At 42.3% G+C, this 22,595-nt stretch overlaps 1 protein-coding gene across 1 annotated transcript in view; it reads left to right on the forward strand.

Annotated features, from left to right (window-relative positions):
• Nucleotides 1-22,595, forward strand: part of LOC126253274 (serine/threonine-protein phosphatase rdgC) — a 1,933,713-nt gene that overhangs the window by 665,633 nt on the left and 1,245,485 nt on the right. Inside the window, exon 3 of the mRNA XM_049954489.1 lies at nt 5,575-5,838. Coding sequence (XP_049810446.1) covers nt 5,595-5,838 — 244 coding nt within the window. The 5' untranslated portion in view covers nt 5,575-5,594. The remainder of the gene's footprint in view (nt 1-5,574; nt 5,839-22,595) is intronic.

Raw genomic sequence — 22,595 nt, forward strand, 5'->3', positions numbered from 1 at the left:
TGCTGTGTTTGTCTCTGGTGTTGTTCCAGTGTGTCTAACTTTTGAAGATTTTGTTCTATTGTGTCTAACTGTTGCTGTGTTTGTCTCTGGTGTTGTTCCATTGTGTCTAACTTTTGAAGCTTTTGTCCCATTTGTTGCATTAATTGTAATAACAATGCACTGGTGTCTGAAACATGTTCCTCAGTGCTTTTCGGCAGTGAGTTTGCACCGGCAACATTCACATTTTGACAAGCGGAAAATGTGTCTTGACTCATTTGAGAAAACGGTGAAAACCCAAAACCTGAGTCTACAGTATTTGCAATATTGTGTTCTGTCATTCCCGATTCCTGAGGCGAGCTGTTGCCGACCGATCGATCGATAATGCTTCCCTGTTCACTACCTGTTTCACTGTCTAGTGTCTACACCATTATTTGACGCCCGCTTCATTTCCGTATGCACAGTTACCAAATTACTACTTTGAATATTAGTTAATTCATTACATGGTGACACTAACACACTGCTTTCGTCTTCACTGTCATTTCTCAGTTTACTTTGGAGCCTAGTATTACGTTTTTCACACGCCATTATTGTCACAATATTTCACACTACAACACAGAAAAGCACAATTTGAAGAGCAAAAATAAGAGAACACATTATCATAGCATTGAAAATAATATCTAGTTAATTGCAGCTGCGAAATACTTGCTGCAAATCTACATGCATGCCACAACTGTTTTACTGTACAACAATGAAAAACTACAACTACAAAGGAAATCCTCTCTATAATTACGCGTTAGCAATAAACAAAAGCTACACTAATTACACAAACTACAAGAAAAAATCAGAAGATTCCAGTGAGGTATCCTCGGCTAAGGGTCGACATATGAAACGTCCCCTTTGAACAATTATGCAGGACTGTGCTTAAACCGACACACAATATTTTTTTGCGCAACGCAATCTAACTTTCAATAATCCCTACAAAAGAAAGGCCCTGACTAACATTAACCTATACCTTTCACAAATCACTTACCTCACAAAAATCTTCGTTACTCGAACTACTGCAATAGAGCGAGCGCCACTACTGCCAGCTAAATAAAAGATTCAAACTACGGAAGGCACTAACTACTGATAGGCATAGTTAGCAAATGAAAGATTCTAATAGAGAACAAACAATGTATTTACCTTAATAGTCATAATATATATAGCAGTTCATGACATCCAGTCTTACAAATTTCAAAACTCCGCCATCTCTCTCCCCACATCCACCACTGCTGGCGGCTCACCTCCAACTGCGCAACGATACGCGCTGTTCACATCCAGCTGCCCAACACTACAATGGCAGACAACAATGCAAACTAGCCACAGACTGCACACAGCACAGCCAGTGATTTTCATACAGAGCGCTACGTAACGTTGCCAATAAGAAAACATATAAACAGCCTACTTACAAATTTTACAGTAAGGCTATCGTTACCGAAGGAAAATAACACCGGTTAGTCGGAGAAAAGCGTACAACAGACCCTTCTGAAGGAAGAATCTATTCTATACTTAAGCTAAATACTGGTGATAATTTTGAAATAGGGGAATATAGTGCATCGCTGGGAACCGCACAGAGGGGGAAACGGTAACACGTAATATTTACTACAAAAGTCACTGATAAGATAGAGAAAATACAGTACTTATTAGCTTAAAAGGACATAATTAAACGGTCGCCATCCCGCTAGGGCTATGAATTTTTTTGTATGTAATGGACCTTACTACGTCGCAAACCGTTCTCATAAATTAATTAAGCTGCTTTACCGATTTGCTAGGCAACGTAATCAACAAGGTGATACGTGTCTCAATTAAAACTGGACCTCGATATTTTGAATAAACTTTCGGTTCGTTTTTTTGTCAAAATCAGCACTTTTCTCAAAATTAATTTACCAATTTCTTGCATAAACTCCAAACGCATTTGCAATTATGTCACTCGATTTACTGGACATCTTGATCACGCACTAGCGTGTAAAGTATTTCAAATCGAGCGCGCATGTTTCTGTTTTCCCTAGTGGACTAAACGACTCTTTTGTAATAACATGATGTGTCTATCACACGTAAAGTTTAAATGAAACTGGATTTACTCTCCATTCGGGTCAAGATCACAAAATAAAATTGACGACATAGGTCAGCGAACTGTACACGTGCACTTTTAGCACTCTAAGTGATAACTCGTCTGAGAGTAAAAGCCGCACATAAATTCACACTTTTTATTTATGCATAAAAACTTTATATTAAACAAATAAATTATCGCATGTAATGACTAATTAAACATTTCCGATCCTGAATAAACTTCATAATTTGTATTCCATAATTTTAAAAAATTTATCGCCTGAGAGAAATTACTAGTTTGCTAAAACGGATTCAGATTACAGTCATCTCGTGTGTGGACGATGACGTCACGAATCGACACTTGCTTGGAATGAACGAAATACCTGTACTGAAAAACACTGTCCGTTGGGTAATTTACTGACTTTTATAACAAATTTGGTGCCCCTTGCATCGGTACAAGGTGAGTGATGTTTCACAGAAAGTGATTGACTTTCGTTTCATGATATGAAAGATGGTTGGCTGATCCAACTGTATTCGTTGCTTGTATATGGAGGTGCGACTGCAAACAAACGATGAACGTTGTTCAGCAAACGCTCTATTATGACTGGTTTGTGTCTGCTGCCGTACATGTACATCTACCTCTACATCTACACCGTACTGCGCAAGCCACCTAACGGTTTGTGGAGCACGGTGCTTTCGGCACCACTATCTGGTCCCTCCAACCCTGTTCCAATCGTGAATAGTGCGTGGCAAGAATGACTATCGGTAAGTCTCTGTATTCGCTCTAATTTCTCGAATTTTCTCCTCGCGGTCAATACGCGAAATGTACGTGGGGGGAAGTAATACGAGTATATTGTCCGACTCTTGAGAAGTGCTGTCCCGAAATTTCAGTAGTACTCGTAAATCTCTCCGTGATGCACAACACTTCTCTTGTAACGTCTGCGAGTGGAGTTTGTTTAGCATCTTCGTAACGCTCTCCCTCCAACCTAACGATCCCGTGAAGAAACACGCCGCTCTTTGTTGGATCTTCTCTATCTCCTCTATCAGTTCTATCTGATAGGGATCCCAGATAGATGAACAATGAACAATACTCAAGAATCGGCCGAACAAGCGCCTTGTAAGTAACTTCTTCCGTGGATGAGTTACATTTCCTTAAGATTCTTCCGATGAATTTGAGTCTGGTGTCTGCTTTTCCCACTATCTGTTTTACATCGCCATTCCACTTAAGGTCGCTCTGGATAGTTACACCTAGGTATTTTACGGCAGACGCTGTCCCCAGCTGTTCTTCATCAATAGTGTAGCTGTACAATAGTGGATTTATTTTCCTATGTATGCGCAATATCTTACATTTATTTACATTCAGGGTCAACTGCCAAAGCCTGCGCCAATCACCAGTTCACTGCAGGTCGTTCTGCATATTCTTACTATCTTCTGGCGTTGCTGCTTTGGTATAGACAACTCCATGATCTGCGAATAGCCTTAAGGGCATCCGACGCTTTCTACTAGATCATTTATATATATTGTAAACAGCAACGGTCCTATCACACTTCCCTGTGGTACTTCGGATATTACCTTTATATCTGTCGACTAAACACTCATGAGTCATAGAGTATGACAGAAAGGATAATGGGTTTTCAAATTTTGATTTTGGCTGCTATTGATAATTTCCTTCCTTTTAAACTACGGTGCTGTTGGAAGAGGCGTGCAGAACCATTGTTACATGGCGCAGTTATACGTAACAGAAAAGTACAACGTTTATCAATTTGGAGGCCGCGATGTTATACCAAGTGACACGAGACGAGGCAGCGATCGTCCTTATGATAGTGAATTTAATAGTTTGCGATTAATTATAAAACAGTCTAGACCGCAAAGGCATCTGTATTACAAGGTGACCGATTTCGACAGTCACATTATCGTCTTCAGACCTTCAGAGGTGTAATATGCAACTGCATATAAATTAGAGACATACATAAAAAGAACTTGAAATTATCTACAAAAATTAAAAAAAAACATACATACACTCATTGATGGGCAATGGCTGTACACTGAGCAGGAATCGCAGAACGACAGTAGTCAGCTGCTGCAAAAATAATCGTTTGACGTTTTCCAGAATTAATTTTTATTTTCTCAGAGCAACACCACTTACATTCCACCTCCGTAACTTAGTGGCCAGCGTGGCTGACTTCCATGTGGAAAACCCAAATTTCATTCCCGGTGCTGCCAGGCGTTTTTCCTTGTTGGGAGGACAGGTGTGGGGATGCGCTCAGCCTCGTGAGACCAAGTAAGGAGTCACTCGACCGATTAGTTGCGGTTCCAAGGTCAAGAAACCCGACAATGACCACGAGAACAGAGTGCTGACCACACGTCGCAACATACCGCTCCCAGTGACGCCATTGGTAGAGGATGATAAGGTGGCCGGTCATGCCTCGTTGGCCCGACTAGGGCTAGAACACGGAGCTTCACTTTCTTTTACGCTATTTCATGATTTAGTCCAAAGACGTCGTAATCTAATGGTTATGTGACTTACATTTCTGCCACTTTGGTAAGGTGCTGTATCATCGGCGTCCAGCACTATATGTCGACCCGGCTCGCTAGACACGTTATTTCAGTACAAGAGGTATAAGAGGGTTATAAGTAAATTGCCTTGTGGTTCTCCAGCCTAGATGTTACAGCAAAATTCCACCCGAACAGGCCATGAACGGCACCGACCGGCCGCCATGTCATCATCAACGCACAGGCGTCACTGGATGCAGATATGGAGGGGCATTTGGTCAGTACACCGCTCTCCCCGACCTTATGTCAGTTTACGAGACCGGAGCCGCTACTTTTCAATCAAGTAGTTCCTCAGTTTGCCTCACAAGGGCTGAGTGCACCCCGCTTGCCGACAGCGCTCGGCAGACCGGATGGTCACCCATCCAAGTGCTAACTCAGCCCGACAGGGCTTAATTTCGGTGATCTGACGGGAATCGATGTTACCACTGCGGTAAGACCTTTGGCCCAACCTAGATGTTGTTAGTTGAAATTTCGGCTCCATCTACTGTCGAGTGCAATTTTCTGTTGTGCAGGAATAATTTATTTATTATTAATAAGTGGACAGCCTCAACGGCGTATTTCTGTGGACATTTTGTCTTGTAAAATTTCAAATCAGTAACGCCTTCAGCCGTCTATACCTCAAATTTTATTCTACTTATGAGGCCAGTTTTGGCGTTTCACTACGCCCTTGACCTACATGTCGACTGTACATGATGTTGAACTCTTCCAACTCCTCGCTCAGGAGACCTGAAGACGGCGTAGTGAAACACCGAAACTGGTTGCCTAAGTAAAATAAAATTTGAGATATAGACGACCGAGGATGTTTTTGATTTGACGTTTCATGTTGAACAAACGAAGTCCCTCACTCGTCCTGGATAAAGACTGGCTCACAGAGATTTAGCCATATGTTTTGTTAAAACATGTGGCGACAGTGGAGTGGGTTAAAGGGTCCCTTGGTGCCGCGTTGTGTTGCAGACGAGCAGCCGGCAGCAGCCATGATGGGGTGCGGAGGTTCCCGCGGGCTGTGCCCCTGCGTGCGTGCCAAGGGCCTCAGCGCCGCACAGGACAGCGACTCGGACGCCAGCGACGCCAGCTCCGCCAAAAGCACCCACCACCACCAGCCGCAGCAGCAGCAGGGCGGGGGTGGCTCCTGTCCGCCCGCCAGCGGACTGCTCGCCGCGCTGTTCCGTTGCCGCAAGGCGCGCAAGAGCGAGTTCAGCATGCCCAAGGTCGAGAGGAGTAAGTACTAGACCGTCTACATCTCACACGGAACGGCTGGTCTCCGTCTACATGCTCGTACATAATGTTAAGACCGTATGTCGAGTATCGGTGTGCACTTCATTGATGAAATCGTCTCGACTAGTGGCGTCTTGTTGTGGGAAAGTTTCGACGAGTTTCCCACTCTTCATCTTCAGGCGAAGTGTCATATTTATGTCTAGTTTGTTCCTGGACGTAAACGCGACATTACGCCTGAAGATGGAGAGTGGGAAACTTGTTGAAACGTTGTAACAACATGATATCATGGCCCGCCTGATAACCTGAGACGACTTAATCAACCAAATTCGCCGAGAATGCCTGCATTTCCAAAGCCCTGTCTTGAGGTCAATTATAGAGGCACTATTGTTCCTCTGCAGATGTACTGTGGAGAGAGGTGCCAGTGCCTGTTTCCCAAGCTATATGTATTGTGTTTCATCTGTCGTAGGGTTAATATACCTCGTTCAGATTCGTAAAATAAAAAAAAAGAAAGATCTATCGACCTCTTAAAGCTACATGACATCTCTACATCTTTTTATTTACTATTTATTTATTAGTGTGCATGTTTGCTTTCCTTAGAAAAAGGAGGAACTAACGTGTTAAGATTTATTGTTATAAATGTGGACGAAATTAGTAGTAACAAAATTGATGATTATCGCCTTTCTTAGGAAACGATCCATTAACTTAAGAAGAGTACTCACTTCAGTTCACTCAACCGCTGGATTTTGCGCTAGCAGTCAAATTCAAATAACAAGATTTAAACTCTGACGTACTTAGTATTTTCAGTTTACAACAGTTAAATTGTTTTCGCTTGCTTTCCAATTACACTCTTCTTTAAAAAAACTTGAACAGTTGCTATGAAATTTTGACACAAATACACTCAACCTTCGATGGGGTCGAGCTTCGTCTTGCACGAACCACATCTTGTTGAAATCCGGGCCACTTTGGATAATAGGAATGAAATCATCTTCCAAAAACTTCACGTACCGTTTGGTAGTCACCCTGTCATCAAGGAATATCGCACCGATTATTCCGTAACTAGACATTGCACACCACGCAGTCACCCGTTGAACAGACTTCTCGATCGCAAAATGCGGATTTTCGGTCCCCCAAATGCGCTAATTTTGCTTATTGACGAACCCATCCAAATTAAAGTGGGCTTCGTCGCTAAACCAAACCATACAGGCTCATACTAATGCCCAGCAAGAAACGCAGCCAACCGTGCAGTTTGAACGTCCTAACGCAAACCCTGCAGAAGTTATGACCATTTTATTTCATACATTAATGGCCATTAAAATTGCTACACCACGAAGATGATGTGCTACAGACGCCAAATTTAACCGTCAGGAAGAAGATGCTGTGATATGCAAATGATTGGCTTTTCAGAGCATTCACACAAGGTTGGCGCCGGTGGCGACACCTACAACGTGCTGACACAAGGAAAGTTTCCAACCGATTTCTCATGCACAAGCAGCAGTAGACCGTCGTTGCCTGGTGAAACGTTGTTGTGATGCCTCGTGTAAGGAGGAGAAATGCGTACCATCACGTTTCCGACTTTGATAAAGGTCGGATTGTAGCCTATCGCGAATGCGGTTTATCGTATCGCGACATTGCTGCTCGCGTTGGTCGAGATCCAATGAGTGTTAGCAGATTATGGAATCGGTGGGTTCAGGAGGGTAATACGGAACGCTGTGCTGGATCCTAACGGCCTCGTGTCACTAGCAGTCGAGATGACAGACATCTTATCCGCATGGCTGTAACGGATCGTTCAGCCACGTCTCGATCCCTGAGTCAACAGATGGGGACGTTTGCAAGACAACAACCATCTGCACGAACAGTCGACGACGTTTGCAGCAGCATGGACTATTAGCTCGGAGACCATGGCTGCGATTACTCTTGGCGCTGCATCACAGACAGGAGCGACTGCGATGGTGTACTCAACGACGAACCTGGGTGCACGGATGGCAAAACGTCATTTTTTCGAATGAATCCAGGTTCTGTTTACAGCATCATGATGGTTGCATCCGTGTTTGGCAACATCGCGGTGAACGCACATTGGATGTGTGTATTCGTCATCGCCATACTGGCGTATCACCTGGCGTGATCGTATGGGGTGTCATTGGTTACACGTCTCGGTCGCCTCTTGTTCGCATTGACGGCACTTTGAACAGTGGACGTTACATTTCAGATGTGTTCCGACCCGTGGCTCTACCCTTCATTCGACCCCTGCGAAACCCTACATTTCAGCAGGATAATGCACGACCGCATATTGCAGGTCCTGTACAGGTCTTTCTGGATACAGAAAATGTTCGACCGCTGCCCTGGCCAGCACATTCTCCAGATCTCTCACCAACTGAAAACGTCTGATCAATACGCCAATCGCTACTCTTGATGAACTGTGGTATCGTGTTGAAGCTGCATGGGTAGCTCTACCTGTACACGCCATCCAAGCTCTGTTTAACTCAATGCCCAGGCGTATCAAGGCCGTTATTACGGCCAGAGGTGGTTGTTCTGGGTACTGATTTCTCAGGATCTATGCACGCAAATTGCGTGAAAATGTAATCACATGTCAGTTCTAGTATAATATATTTGTCCAATTAATACCCGTTCATCATCTGCATTTTTTCTTGGTGTAACAATTTTAATGGCCAGTAGTGTATAATTGCCTCCTGTATATTCAATTTGAAACCAAAAATGGGATGAGTATTCAACGGTTAACGAATAACTTATACTAGTATGCACCCCAGGTAGTTGTACAGCATTACGTAGTGTCCTTCTGTCAGCAATTCACTGGTCAAGCCATCGACGACTATAGAATCTTCTTCACTATTTTCTCCGCTACTTTTCGCCAATCGTTGACAGAGTTACGCAGATATTTTTCATGCGTCCATTGTCGTAACGGAACTGTGTGGTTTACGAGCCCAATAAATCGGACAACGGCCGCTGGAGAGCGCTGATCGCGCAGAGCACATTAATCAGTTCGCTCCTGTGCCGGCGGCGCTGTCTATCTAAGGTCGGATATCTCGTCCGTGTCGCTCGCTTACAGCATCCTACAGGCAAAGTGTGACTTCAGCAAGATAACAGTTCAGACCATTGCATCCGAATAGTCTCAGACAGGTTCGAGGAACCCTCTACTTGTAAAATGGTACTGATATAAAAGCCAAGTCAGGTGACTGTAATCCCACTGAGCAATGCTGCTACGCTGCAGTAGTAAGCGAACTTTTGACTTCCGACCAGACTCCAAATAATCTGCTAAAAGTTTTATAATCTAAAAATAACACATGTCAAAACGAAACTATATGGGGGTTTTAAACATGGCTGCTTGGTTCAGTGACCGTTTATAAATTAAAGTTTAACTAAATAAGCCCTCGGTCACAATTTTTAGTCATTTTGACCATGTTTCAACACTTCTGTGAGTGGTTTCATCAGAAATTAAATATTTAAAGTGACCTACAACATAAGTACAAATTTATGGGAAAAAATTTTATATAAAAAAGTGTAATTAGTGACTAACAGTACAAGAAAGAGGCAATAATTACATGTCACGTATGAAATAAGTACTTATTTTGTACTTGATGTGTAAGTACCGTCTCTTTCTTGTACTGTTAGTCACTACTTACACTTTTTTATTAAAATTTTTTTCCCATAAATTTTTATTTATGTTATAGGTCACATTCAATATTTTATTTCTGATGAAGGCACTCATAGAAGTGTTGAAAACTGGTCAAAAAGACTAAAAATTGTGACCGAGGGCTTTAAAAGTATATGGTTCTGGATCTCACTGAAGGGCGAAACGCTTCTGGGAGATATAAATTTCAGTGCAGCATAAAAAGGCGGTTTTCATTTACAAAACCAATAAATCTGCTAAGGGGTGTGGATGTTGGTCGCGCGATCATGGATCAGGATGATTCTATAATGCTTCGTGTGTCGTACGGAGACCACGTCACAACATGACATTCCCAAATCTCCACATATGCTCCGCACGCTACTATACAGTGAATGATGGACGATTCTGTGTGCCAGTATTGTCTATTCGCTGTCCTATTTCATTTTCTTACCGAAAGAAAATTGACAATCTATATGCCTCGGTCCGCGCAATAACCACTCTTATCATATTTTAATGGTCCCTACACGAGGTCCGTCAGTCTAAAACGTTTGGGAGTGGATTAATAAAAAAAAAACAGAGAAACGTTAGGATAGTGGTTTCAATACTTCGTGTGTTCTACAGTCTACAGAACAACACACCGAACATTCATACAACCTTGTGAAACTGTCGCAAAAGTTCTTCTTTGGGGTGTTATTCAACTCGGGAGTCCGCGTGTCACATTGGTTTGATTTTCGGTTATGTCGTTAATGCATTGACCGTTCATGGGAATTTCTTCACTGTGTCACTTTGTGGTGGGTTTTTTCCAAAAAACAATTGCCGGTGTTTTGCATTTCAGTCAAGTCAAGGCAGGCACCCATGCGTCGTTGTTTCTGTTTAGGACACACTTCCATCTTTTTCAAAACGTTCTGAAGAATGTCTTGGACACTACGATTCACTACTTGACACTGTCTGCTCGTAACTGACTTGTCGAATGCACAGCTGTTGTTTGCAGTTATTGGCCGGCCGGAGTGGCCGAGGGGTTCTAGGCACTACAGTCTGGAAGCGCGAGACCGCTACGGTCGCAGGTTCGAATTCTGCCTCGGGCATGGATGTGTTTGATGTCCTTAGGTTAGTTAGATTTAAGTCGTTCTAAGTTCTAGGGGACTAATGACATCAGATATTAAGTCTCATAGTGCTCAGAGCCATCTGACCCACTTTGCAGTTATTACTTCATGCCGCCACCGTGGACACAGGACTGAGGGCGCCTATACGCCAGCAATACAGTCGCGGAACTTTTTGGACGGATGGTGTACGACGATGGCATAATAGTGGTTCAAAATGGTTCAAATGGCTCTGAGCACTATGGGACTTAACTTCTGAGGTCATCAGTTCCCTAGATTTTAGAACTACTTAAACCTAACCAACCTAAGGACATCACACACATCGATGCCCGAGGCAGGATTCGAACCTGCGACCGCAACGGTCGCGCGGTTCCAGACTGTAGTGCCTAGAACCGCTCGGCCACTTCGGCCGGCCGTAATAGTGGTCTCACTGTTTTCTTCGACGACCGTTTCCTCGCTTATCCAATAGGCATGCGCTATTTATCTTTCAAAGATTCTCAAAAAATGGTTCAGATGGCTCTGAGCACTATGGGACTTAACATCTGAGGTCATCAGTCCCCTAGAACTTAGAACTACTTATACCTAATTAACCTAAGGACATCACACACATCCATGCCCGAGACAGGGTTCGTACTTGCGACCGTAGCGGTCGCGTGTTTCCAGACTGAAGGGCCTAGAACCACTCGGCCACACGAGCCGGCTCAAAGGTTCTGATCTAAGTTTCCCGTGAATTTCCGTTACACATTCGTATGTACCATGCCGACGTGTCACGATCATAGCAAAGGACCTGAGTATTTGTTTGAGGTCCGGTGTCATGCCTATTTGGCCTCGGGGTGAAAGTAAATGCCAAGCGCTACTGGGTGGACATTTTTGTTTAAATCGCTGGTTAATGTATTGTAGATACTTGGGTGATGTGTTATTTTACACCAAGATGTCTTGATACGACTCTTAAGATCCTTTTCCGATCTTTTTGAGACCCGAGTATTTAGTGATCCACTACCGTTATTTTTTTTCTACACCTACATAAAACTTTGCTCATTCCTGATACGGCACTGTTGTGCACTTAGTCTTTACAAACACTACGCAAGTAACAGACACTCTGTCTGTTTTCTGGTTTTACCGATACTACTTCGAATGTTATCGGTATTGCTCGATGATATTACTATTGAAATTTACAGTGAGAATTATTAAGACAGTTACCTACGTACGATATCAGGCCAATAAGTGACAGAGGCCTACAACGAAGGGGAATAGACCCCTGAGATATCATCCGAAGTTAGAAGCACTAGCCCGGACTCGGAGCAGTTGAAAGTTGCTACAAGTCACGAACCATCCACATGGGTTGATATTAGAGTTTGTTGGCCCTCTGCCATTATCATTTGTCTCTTCAAATGTGTCCTCTGTAAAAATGTTAATTGTTCGTGACTGCTCTGTTCTTGTCTGAAATGTTGTGTTAACCAACGCAGATATGTGTGAATAATTCACAGCTACACTACGCAAAAAAGTAACACTTTCTCGAATCACCGTAAATGTCTCCTGTTCTGACGCATAATTTTGGAACTTGGCTTGCTCTGTACTGGTGCGAAAACGTGGTGCCCTGCTACTTCACTCTTTGATGCTAAATCACAGTAAGACGCAGTTTCTACAGTTTCTAACTCACAATTCAATAAGAACTGATATTTTGATCAGACAGAATGGGCATAGTATAAGCGAGACGGAACAGTTCAAGTTCCTAGGCGTTCGGATAGATAGTAAGCTGTTGTGGAAAGCCCAAGTTCAGGATCTTGTTCAGAAACTAAATGCGGCTTTATTTACCATTTGAACAGTATCTGAAATAAGTGACAGCTAAACACGAAAAGAAGTCTACTTCGCATATTTTCATACGCTTATGTCATACGGTATTATTTTTTGTGGTAATTCTTCTGATTCAAAAAGGGTATTTTTGGCTCGAAAACGGGCTGTTCGAGCTATATGTGGTGTAAGTTCGAGAACCTCTTGTCGACCCCTATTCAATAGTCTGGGATCTCTGACATTGCCCTCACAGTATATATTTTCTTTAATGTCGTTTGTTGTTAGCAATATTAGCTTATTCCCAAGAGTAAGCAGCTTTCACTCAGTTAATACTAGGCAGAAATCAAATCTGCATGTGGAACGCACTTCCTTGTCTCTTGTGCAGAAAGGAGTGCACTATTCTGCTGCATCCATTTTCAATAAGCTACCACAAGAACTCAAAAATCTTAGCAGTAGCCCAAACGCTTTTAAGTCTAAACTGAAGAGTTTCCCCATGGCTCACTCCTTCTGCTCTGTCGAGGAGCTCCTGGAAGAGCTGAAAAATTAAGAAAATTCCAGTGTTACATTGTTGATTTTCTTTATTTAAACTTACGAATTGTCGCCTGAATACGTTTCTTGTATTCCATTTTATCTGTTTCTACTATCGTGTTATAATTTCATGTATTGACTCGTTCCATGACCATGGAGACTTCTCCTTAATTTGGTCCCACGGAACAATAAATAAATAAAAAAATATAAAATAATAAGTACAAAGTGAGGGAGCGCTAACGACAAGTGCATAAAATTATTTATCCGTCAAGTTGAGCGCTAACGGGTGTCAGAGTAACTAGGGTAACGTTAGCCTATGCGAAGAATTAGACGGAAGAGCGCGCCCGGCTCTCAGTGGACGCCAGCAAGCACTGCAGTGCCGGCGTCCTGTTTTCGTGGGTCAGCGACCGTTTGCGCCGGCAGGAGTTACGAACGGCCCTTCCGTGAGAGGTCGCACCGGCTGGAGGCTCTCGGATAACGGACGGAGTAATTCGACTCGTGAATTTGTCATCCGTAAGGGACGGCATTATGAGGGCTGCGACAGTTGCTAAATACAAATAAAACAGTGTCTGCGTCAGTCATTTGTTTATCTTGCTGCTATGCTTTTCGACTGTTCACAACATCATCATCTTCAGGTGGAGAATTGCTTATTTACATAGCTTCACCAACACCAGCTACGTAAATAAACTATTCTCCACCAGAGGATGATGTGTGAACCATCGAGAAGCGTACTGGCAAAATATACGAGTGACTCACGCAGAAACTGTTTTATTTGTGATTCCATTCTCTGTTCACGAGAACTGTAGAATTTTATCTGTATTGATTTTTAGCCACAATATTAATTTCTAATAATAAAAATGTAGCAAAACGAAACGAATTTCCGTAAGCCTTCTGAGGCAAATGACGGTACTTTCATGATTTCACGTCAATAAAGATGAAAATGTAAATTACATATCAACGCTCCTCGGCAAACTAGGTAATTAGAAACGACTGAACAGCTTGGAGTGAAAAAGATGGGTTGACTAGAACGAGGACTGTTTACAGAAGCCATACTACATTCGGCTACAGCGCTTCACGGAACACGCCGAAATTCCAAACATAGATGGCTCGACGTGGATTTGAACCCTACTCCAATGGAGTGAAAATCAAGTATACACTATCGTACAATGTAGCTGAAGCAGCCTTTTTATTGAATTTCGTTACAAGACACGTACCACAGTTTTGTGACACGTATCAATAATTGGTATACAATGATTACTGTGCTAAAATCCAACTGCATATAAGTGCTAAAAATTAACTGCTGTTTTCCTATACTAGCGGCTGAAGTCCAAGTGTAGATACGTGAAAATAATTTAATTCACAGGGTACAAAACAACGCACTGTCTCATTGCCCCCCAGCATCTGCTCTCTTCTTGTCTGAAGTGTTTATTGCCACTTTTCTCTTCCCTGAAAGTCTGCACTCCAGAGAAACAACTTCAGAAACGACTACCTGACATTTAAATTTGTATCATATTATGTTAACAAATGTGCCCTTCTCACAAATGCTTTTCTTGTGATAGCCAGTCTGCATTTTGTATCGTCTCTAATTCTCTTATTAACAGCGATATTGCTGCTGTAGTTTTCAATCAACTTCGTCAAAGGTTTTCATCTAAATCCACTAATGGTATAAACATAGGTTTGTTTTCCTTTAACCTATTTTCTTAGTACTGCCTCGTGTCTCCGGAGTCGAAATGACATTCCTCGGGGTTGTCTTCTATCACTTTCTCCATTTTCTGTCGATAATCGTGTCAATATTTTGCAAACATGACTTGTTATACTGATGTTTGGTAGTACACCTGTCAGCGCCTGCTTTCTTTGGAATCGGAATCCTTACGTACTGCATATTGGGTTTTCCAAAACGAAGAATTGTGTCTACATATTGCTCAGTTTCAGGATATTTAGTGCAGTGTTTATTTAGGTGCAGGCTACTTTCAAAAATAATCATAACAAAAATAATGACAATGGAAATAATGAACTGTCCCAGTTGAAAATCACAAAGATATTTGCCTAGAAAAAGTTGTGTTAACCAACGCAGATACGTCGGAATACTTCACAGCTACACTGCGCAAAAAAGTTGTACTTTCTCGAATCACCGTAAATGTATCCGGTTCTGTCGCATAATTTTGGAACTTGGCTTCCTCTGTGGTGGTGCAAAAACGTTATGCCCTGCTACACTCTTTGGCTTGGTGATACTTCAAACAGCAAGGTATCAGTATATCGGAAAAAAAGACCGCAGCTCAGTAGTTTACGTGAACTTACACTGTTCGGCCCTCCTGTTTCGTGCCCTCGCGTGACGTGATCATAGAGGGGTGCAAACCTGACGCGTGTGTGAATAAAACGGCAAAGGCTCGCTCTAAAACCCTCGAGTTCAGCAACGCCCTCGGTGACACCCACGCACGCTTGTTAAGCTCGTCAAAAATGTACGTGTTAGAGAATAGGCTATTTTCCTATGCTAAAAATATGGTTCGAACTGTTATTATTCTGATTTATTACAACATTTAAATAGCATTTACGGTCAATGCTCTCACAAAATATCTGTTATTTTTACGGAATTAAAGCTTAAAAATCATTAACTATCAAAATCTGATCACGTGGTCGAAAACACTATGTTATTGGCTGATGATCTGGTAACGTCACAGGCTAGCAGTAAGACGAATGTATACGTGTGTTATACGAGCGTTAGCCGAACTTACGAGGTTTTCACGTACTTTTTCTGCAAACAGTCTAGGTACTTAGTGATGGAATTCGCTGTTACATCTTTTAAGTAATAATAGAAAGGAATTTTGTGAATGCTGATAGTGGAAGCATTTATACTCCACCCATTTACAGCGGCGATATGGGCAACGATGGACATTCTTATCTCTGTTCCCTGCAGCATCATTAAATTCTCTCAAAACTAACGAATTATAGAAGTTTTGCAAGTGGGGTCTGTATGTTATAACTAGATTGCCGACTATCAGTTATGAGCTGCGACCCAAAGCACAGTAAAATTATTCTAGGCAAAACTTAGTGCCGATTTTTTTCTGTAGAAGAAATTCAGCAGAGAAGCTTTGTGGCAGCTGGCGTTCGGTGGTGCAACGGATATCCCACCCAACTACAGTTGAAGAGGTCACATGTTCGGATCCCGGAAAGTCATATATTTTTAAAAGTTTTGCACGAAATACGAAAATAGCTTTAGCAAAAACTGATTGTAGCAGTTGTTTCGATTGTGAGATGTATTATATACAGCTTGACGTTAGTCTTAGTCTGAGAAATGGACAACGGACGGTAAACGCACTTACTTTGCGAACAAACAATTAACTGTTTTTGGAAAGCATTGCTAGTAATTAAGATATCACAACACGGCCACACTACAGCTAGGTGTAGGACTTTGAGGTTATATAAAGCGTGTATAACGTGCAGGTGACACGAAAGTAAGGGCTGTGATGTTTAAGCGTGTGAGCTACTTTGGCTTCTGAAGCAGACTTCCTTCATCTCTATGTAAGATGATGAAAGTGTAAAAATTTAAACTGCGAGGATCCTCGCTAGACAGTACGAAGATAAAAACATTGTTTCTTACAAAGAAAACAGTATATGTCACATTAACTAGAAAATATATTTTTGAACGTAAAGTGTGTGAACAGCGAATGTAAATTTAAGCGCAGTAAGCAACAAGGAAAACACAATAATATTCTGTCTCTGATCGATGTGGTGACGTTTTGAAACTGTGATTTGAATGTTATATTAGTGGACTGTCTAGTCGTTCCTCAAATAAGTTAAAATGACCTTTCGGGTTAGATTCAAACCAGAGATCTATGGGCATCAACTCATAAAAATCGACGGTACCACTCTAACAACTGAGCTACCTTTTCTCTCTCTATTTCTCTCTTTTTTAAAACATGTATTTTATTTATAATTTATAACCAATTTACAGTTGAAAGTTACTGTAGTTTGATAAACCGACAATTTTCGCTAGGATTTAATTTAGTTGAATGGCGCTATCCTTCTTTGTAACAGTGGGAGACCGTATCTCGAAGGTAATTTAATGTTAACTGCACAGTGCAACACATGTTAATTACGTTAGTGAACTTGTGGATCGACGTGGTAGACATTTGCCAGTACAGTGCAGCCATATTTTATGCATCCTCTCATTCTCTCGAACACTCAAAAGCAACTTTTCAGGAGTTAATATAGAAGTATTAGTACAGTATGGCACTACACACCATTTTTAACCCATTTTCCGAAAGGTAAATTCCAAAACAAGACGTAAGTATGAGTTAGCATTGTGACAGCAGGAGCAGAGTTAGCCAGTGACGTCACACGTATGACATGACTCGAATGGAGCGTTTTAGCGGGCTTTCAAATTATTTGAATTTTTTTTCCGGTGTTCTGGAAGAAATACAGAAATTCAAGGGGAAAAAAGCTTATTAGGACGACAAAAAAAAGGTTCAAATGGGTCTGACAACTATGCGACTTAACTTCTAAGGTCATCAGTCGCCTAGAACTTAGAACTAATTAAACCCAACTAACCTAAGGACATCATACACATCCATGCCCGAGGCAGGATTAGAACCTGCGACCGTAGCGGTCGCTCGGTTCCAGACTGTAGCGCCTAGAACCGCACGGCCACTCCGGGGGGCAGGACGACAAAAGACATAATTAATAAATTAAGACAATTTCCAGAGAACAGTCAAATACCCTGTTAGACAACCATTCAGCTGAGTGCTGCTGGACAGCTGCTTTAGCACCTGAGGGCTGGCAACCCCCTCGACGTCCTTTAGCAGCCGTCAGATCCTAAAGCAACTTCCCGGCACCACTCAGCTAAATGGTTGTCTAATTCTCCGACAGGTACATTTTTAACGTGCTCAGCAAGGGTGCGTGGATAGCACTGAGGGCGTGGCTGAACTCTGGGGTGTTAGAAGGATCGTTTGCCGTTTTTATTCAAGCATAACGCTTTTCTTTACGTAGGATTTCACAGCCGGTATTTGGGATTTGCTGATATTTGATTTAAGGTCATAAGGCCATGGTCCAAGGCATAATTATCATCTAACGTTTCATCTTCCTCTGCAGAATACTTCATCAAAGATTGTTGCGACTCAAATAAATGTTACTGACACAAAAAAGCCAAGCAAGCCGAAGTGTTTGTATATATCCACGCCATTGTTGGTTGGCTACATTCAGCAGAAAAGGAGGAGGACTGATAGCAGACAAGCTGGTGGTCTTAGTGCTACATAAAACAAACAGCGCCAACTCTTCCCCATTACAAGCTCCACAGCATATGGCGGCGCGACTCCTTGATCATAGGCAGCGGTCTGATGACGTCACGAGCCGACCGTTGGGTGGGTGCAATAAACAGCTCGGCCTACCGAACTTGTTCGATTCCGTAACTACTTTCCGAGTCGTTAAAGCTTCTGATGAAGTCTGCAGAAGTGGAAGAAGAAACATTAGGCAGGGAATTACGCATCGCACCACGGTCTTATGTCCGCAACTCAAATATCAGCAATGGTTTCTTCTCCTTCTTCTTCTTCTTCTTCTTCTTCTCCTTCTTCTTGAATTTGGAGCGCGGTTAAGTAGTTGGTTGTTACAGTCTTGAACTGTCGCAACGATGTGTCTGGCACTATGATAAGAAACGACCTGGGTCGCAACGATAGAATGCTTCAAGCATAACAACTCAGCTTCGTCACAGGGCCAAACAGGGCTTAGTAAATAGCTAGGACAAAAACAGGTGGCAACACATGTTAACAACAGTTTACAATGAGTTAGTGACAAACTTTACATTGCTTGGAGTTGAAAGACTGTGCGTGGTAATATAGATCTATGCCCACTAGCAGTGATCTGCCATTAAGCACTGGCACCATCCTAGGGCCAGTGAACAATCACTAACGTCACTTGTATTCGTATAGTGTCCTGTTGGGCCATTAATGGCGGCGACTGTAGATAATTTGTGAGACACTGTGAATGGAACTGTGTTTGCTTATACAGGGTGGTCCATTGATAGTGACCGGCCAAATATCTCACGAAATAACCATCAAACGAAAAAACTACAAAGAACGAAACTCGTCTAGCTTGAAGGGGGAAACCAGATGGCGCTATGGTTGGCCCGCTAGATGGCGCTGCCATAGGTCAAACGGATATCAACTGCTTTTTTTAAAATAGGAACCCCCATTTTTTATTACATATTCGTGTAGTACGTAAAGAAATATGAATGTTTTAGTTGGACCACTTTTTTCGCTTTGTAATGGATGGCGCTGTAATAGTCACAAACGCATAAGTACGTGGTATCACATAACATTCCGCCAGTGCGGACTGTATTTGCTTCGTGATACATTACGCGTGTTAAAATGAACCGTTTACCAATTGCGGAAAAGGTCGATATCATGTTGATGTAGGGCTATCGTGATCAAAATGCCCAACGGGCGTGTGCTATGAATGCTGCTCGGTATCCTGGACGACATCATCCACGTGTCCGGACCGTTCGCCGGATACTTACGTTATTTAAGGAAACAGGAAGTGTTCAGCCACATGTGTAACGTCAACCACGACCTGCAACAAATGATGATGCCCAAGTAGGTGTTAGAGCTGCTGTCGTGGCTAATCCGCACAACAGTAGCAGAGAAATTGCGCAAGAATCGGGAATCTCAAAATGTCGGTGTTGAGAATGCTACATCAACATCGATTGCACCCGTACCATATTTCTACGCACCAGGAATTGCATGGCGACGACTTTGAACGTCGTGTACAGTTCTGCCACTGGGCACAAGAGAAATTACGCGATGATGACAGATTTTTTGCACGCGTTCTATTTAGCGATGAAGAGTCATTCACCAACAGCGGCAACGTAAACCGGAATAATATTCACTACTGGGCAACGGAAAATCCACTAGGGCTGCGACAAGTGGAACACCAGTGACCTTGGCGGGTTAATGTATGGTGCGGCATTATGTGAGGAAGGATAATGGGCAGCCATTTTATCGATGACAATCTAAATGGTGCAACGTATGCTGATTTCCTACGTAATGTTCTACCGATGTTACTACAAGATGTTTCACTGCATGACAGAATGGGGATGTACTTCCAACATGATGGATGTCCGGCACATAGCTCGCGTGCGGTTGAAGCGGTATTGAATAGCATATTTCATGACAGGTGGATTGGTCGTCAAGCACCATACCATGTCCCGCACGTTCACCGGATCTGACGTCCCCGGATTTCTTTCTGTGGGGGAAGTTGAAGGATATTTGGTATCGTGATACACCGACAACGCCTGACAACATGCGTCAGCGCATTGTCAATGCATGTGCGAACATTACGGAAGGCGATCTACTCGCTGTTGAGAGGAATGTCGTTACAGGTATTGTCAAATGCATTGAGGTTGACGGACATCATTTTGAGCATTTATTGCATTAATGTGGTATTTACAGGTAATCAAGCTGTAACAGCATGCGTTTTCAGAAATTATAAGTTCACAAAGGTACATGTATCACATTGGAACAACCGAAATAAAATGTTCAAACGTACCTACGTTCTATATTTTAATTTAAAAAACCTACCTGTTACCAACTGTTCGTCTAAAATGCTTTTGGCAGTAGCTTACCGGCACTCCTATTTTTTTTATTCATTATTAAACCTACTCCTGCATTACCCCTATTTGATTTTGCATTTATAACCCTGTATTCACTGACCAAAAGTCTTGTTTCTCCTGTCACCGAACTTCATTAATTTCCACTATATCTAACTTCAACCTATCCATTTCCCTTTAAAATTTTCTAACCTACCTGCACGATTAAGGGATCTCATATTTCACTTTCCGATCCGTACAACGCCAGTTTTCTTTCTCCTGATAACGACGTCCCCTTGAGTAGTCCCCGCCCGGAGATCCGAATGGACACCATCATCATTTAACCATACAGTAAAGCTGCATGCCCTCGGGAAAAATTACGGTTGTAGTTTCCCCTTGCTTTCAGCCTTATGTTAAACATGCTCTTTAAGTCACAGAAACAGTTCCCAAGCGGACATCTTACTGCCAAACATGTATACAGGGTGGTCCATAGATCGTGACCGGCCAAATATCTCACGAAATAAGCATCAAACGAAAAAACTACAAAGAACGAAACTTGCCTAGCTTGAAAGGGGAAACCAGATGGCGCTATGGTTGGCCCGCTAGATGGCGCTGCCATAGGTGAAACGGGTATCAAGTTCGTTTTTTTTTTTTAATAGGAACCCCCATTTTTATTACATATTCGTGTAGTACGTAAAGAAATATTAATGTTTTAGTTGGACCACTTTTTTCGCTTTGTGATAAGATGGCGCTGTAATAGTCATAAACGGTCGCAGGTTCGAATCCTGCCTCGGGCATGGATGTGTGTGATGTCCTTAGGTTAGTTAGGATAAGTAGTTCTAAGTTCTAGAGGACTGATGACCTTATAAGTTAAGTCCCATAGTGCTCAGAGCCAGAGATACACACGAAGCCCATGCCTACTACAGTAGTACAAGTTTATATGCCAACTAGCTCTGCAGATGATGAAGAAATTGATGAAATGTATGACGAGATAAAAGAAATTATTCAGGTAGTGAAGGGAGACGAAAATTTAATAGTCATGGGTGACTGGAATTCGTCAGTAGGAAAAGGGAGAGAAGGAAACATAGTAGGTGAATATGGATCGGGGGGAAGAAATGAAAGAAGAAGCCGCCTTGTAGAATTTTGCACAGAGCATAACTTAATCATAGCTAACACTTGGTTCAAGAATCATAAAAGAAGGTTGTATACATGGAAGAATCCTGGAGATACTAGAAGGTATCAGACAGATTATATAATGGTAAGACAGAGATTTAGGAATCAGGTTTTAAATTGTAAGACATTTCCAGGGGCAGATGTGGACTCTGACCACAATCTATTGGATATGAACTATAGATTAAAACTGAAGAAACTGCACAAAGGTGGGAATTTAAGGAGATAGGACCTGGATAAACTGACTAAACCAGAGGTTGTACAGAGTTTCAGGGAGAGCATAAGGGAACAATTGACAGGAATGGGGGAAAGAAATACAGTAGAAGAAGAATGGGTAGCTCTGAGGGATGAAGTAGTGAAAGCAGCAGACGATCAAGTAGGTAAAAAGACGAGGGCTACTAGAAATCCTTGGGTAACAGAAGAGATATTGAATTTAATTGATGAAAGGAAAAAATATAAAAACGCAGTAAATGAAGCAGGCAAAAGGGAATACAAACGTCTCAAAAGTGAGATCGACAGGAAGTGCAAAATGGCTAAGCAGGGATGGCTAGAGGACAAATGTAAGGATGTAGAGGCTTATCTCACTAGGGGTAAGATAGATACTGCCTACAGGAAAATTAAAGAGATCTTTGGAGAAAAGAGAGCCACTTGTATCAATTTCAAAAGCTCAGATGGGAACCCAGTTCTAAGCAAAGAAGGGAAAGCAGAAAGGTGGAAGGAGTATATAGAGGGTCTATACAAGGGCGATGTACTTGAGGACAATATTATGGAAATGGAAGAGGCTGTAGATCAAGATGAAATGGGAGATACGATACTGCGTGAAGAGTTTGACAGAGCACTGAAAGACCTGAGTCGAAACAAGGCCCCGGAGTAGACAACATTCCATTGGAACTACTGACGGCCTTGGGAGAGCCAGTCCTGACAAAACTCTACCATCTGGTGAGCAAGATGTATGAGACAGGTGAAATAC

The sequence above is a fragment of the Schistocerca nitens genome, chromosome 4, assembly GCF_023898315.1.
Source record: "Schistocerca nitens isolate TAMUIC-IGC-003100 chromosome 4, iqSchNite1.1, whole genome shotgun sequence".
NCBI classification, from domain to species: Eukaryota; Metazoa; Arthropoda; class Insecta; order Orthoptera; family Acrididae; genus Schistocerca; species Schistocerca nitens.